We start from the raw sequence: 2,239 nt of genomic DNA, 5'->3' as shown, positions 1-2,239 counted from the left end.
CCTTTTTGGCATAGTTTAGCACGATGTGACCCCATCTGTGAATTTCTTTTTAGATCTGACCATTTTCCTGCCGTCACCCGATCCGGCGATAGGCTATAACAGGCTATCGCCACTGGCTTAGGCAGTAGGGTCTGTGTCAACATAGACGGTTGTCGGGCCCGTGGGACTCGGGTACTCAGATGGCGAGGAGCGACGCGGGCGGCGGCGCGAACTCTGTTCCCAGGGAGAAACGCCGTGCGCGACGCAGCGAGGGGAGGTGACCAGGTTAGCCCCCGAGCACATCGATCCCATTTCTGAAGGTTTCAAGTGTCGACGGCGGCTGAGTAGATAGATTTCCGGTGGACTCGCAGGTCATGTCTTCGTTCGCCGGCGTGTCCGTCGTGGCCAACGACGAGCTGTGCCCCGACACCCAGTCGACCGTCCGAACCAGCGCAGACTGCGGGTACCATCTGCTTGTGGTCCAGGACTACTCGCGAGCCAAAAAGAGCATCAGCTCCCGTCCTTTCATGGTGGGAGGCCATTGTTGGCTCCTCTTCTACTGCCCCCACGGTGAAAACCACACTTGTGCCGACGTCGTCTCTGTCCGTCTTTCCTGTATCCAAGACGATTCTGAGAAGCAGCCTGTGGAAGCCAAGGTCGTTTTTAGCCTCATCGGTCAGGTTGAGCTGCAGAATCCAGTCTACATTGCTCAAAGTGAAGCATGCAGCTTCGATCCTTGTTCTCAGAGCATCGAGCAGGATTTTAGAAGAGATGCCCTTGAGCGATCATCAGTGAAGCTAAAGGATGATTATTTGACCGTCCGGTGCGACGTCATGGTCTGCAACACCAACCCCAGGGATGATGATGATGATGCCGCTGCCACCATTACCAAGGCGCGCTTGCCTGACATTTGCCGTGATTTTAACATCCTCTTCAAAACCGAGGCGGGTGCTGATGTGACATTCGAGGTCGGCGGCAACAAGTTGGCTACACACCGATGCGTGCTTGCAGCCCGGTCTAAAGTCTTCATGGCACAGCTCTTTGGCCCCATGAAGGAGGCAACTGCTCAAACCGGTGTCATACACATCAAAGACATGGAAGCAAGCGTGTTCAGGGCTTTGCTTAGCTTTATCTACACAGACTCGCTTCCTTCTATGGAGGAGGACAACATGGAGGAGGACAACAGACAAGAGGTGGAAGCATCAGAGGATGAAATGTCACGTGTTGTGGAACAGGGACAAGAAGACGAAGAAGTAATAGAGAATGAAATATGGCTGCAGTGGCTTCAAAACTTGCTGGTAGCAGCTGACAGATATGATGTCCAACGTCTCAAATGCATCTGCGAGGAGCAGTTATCTGAGCACATATCTGTCAGGATGGTGATGTCCACTCTTGCTCTAGCCGAGCAGCACCACTGCCAAGGATTGAAGGAGGCGTGCTTCAAGTTTATCCAAGTCCAGCCCCCCTCGTGTTTGCAAGCAGTAATGGCAACTGATGGCTAGGATTATGTAGTTTCGACCTATCCCTCGGTTTTGAAGGAGCTCTTTGCCAAGGTTAATGCTTTGAACCAGCAGAAGTAACACTCTACACATGGTATGCATGCTCATCGGTTAGACCTGATGTGGCACTCTTATGCAGATAAGGGATCCTCTAAAGAGATTGTAGCCTGTGTGTCTTGCTTTTATCTTGTCATCTGTATAATTTTCCTATTTGCTGAATCAGAAAAATCCAATAGATGGGCAAATTGTATCTTAATGGAGTGGTTGGTCTGTAAATTCAGGTGTAATGATCTGGCAATGCAGCAATGCAGCAGAGTGCAAGTTCCCTATCTAATCGTTTTATCCTCAGATTTATCTGTGCATTAGTTGCGTTGTACATCATTGCTTTGTGCCTTCCCTATCATTAAAACCTTTTTTTTCTAGCTGTTCTCAAGAAGAACAATGTTGATGTTTCTCGAAAGGCATTTTATGATCCTGAATAGAATTCTGGTTACCATGACCAAGAATTTGGCAAACAAAACAGGTTACCAAGAATTCCGGTTACAATAAATTCAGTACCTAAGAGCCTTCTCTTGGGGCGGGTATTAATTCCAGAATGTTGATGTTCTCAAGAGGAAGGTCAGAACTTGAAGATTCTGCAAAGTTCAGTGTTGTAGCTGTGCCCTGTACTAGGTTTCTGAACACATATTTCCTTGCTGTGTATTAGTTCCAGTTTATGAACAAATGTCAGTCAGAACCTGGGTATTAATTCCAGGTTTATG

The 2,239-nt window shown here is 48.6% G+C and overlaps 1 protein-coding gene across 1 annotated transcript; it reads left to right on the top strand.

Moving 5' to 3' along the window:
• Positions 1-353: 353 nt before the first annotated feature.
• On the top strand, positions 354-1,481 carry LOC125525761 (BTB/POZ and MATH domain-containing protein 2-like). Its single transcript, XM_048690769.1, has one exon. It carries the CDS (start codon positions 354-356, stop codon positions 1,479-1,481), a length of 1,128 nt encoding a protein of 375 aa, XP_048546726.1.
• The last annotated feature ends 758 nt before the right edge of the window (positions 1,482-2,239 follow it).

Source organism: Triticum urartu, chromosome 7 (assembly GCF_003073215.2).
Source record: "Triticum urartu cultivar G1812 chromosome 7, Tu2.1, whole genome shotgun sequence".
Lineage (NCBI taxonomy): Eukaryota > Viridiplantae > Streptophyta > Magnoliopsida > Poales > Poaceae > Triticum > Triticum urartu.
Note: the sequence above shows the minus strand (reverse complement) of the source record. Positions and strands in the feature narration are given on the sequence as shown.

Coding starts and splice junctions, on each gene's coding strand:
- LOC125525761 (XM_048690769.1), top strand. CDS start 354: ATGTCTTCGTTCGCCGGCGTGTCCGTCGTGGCCAACGACGAGCTGTGC.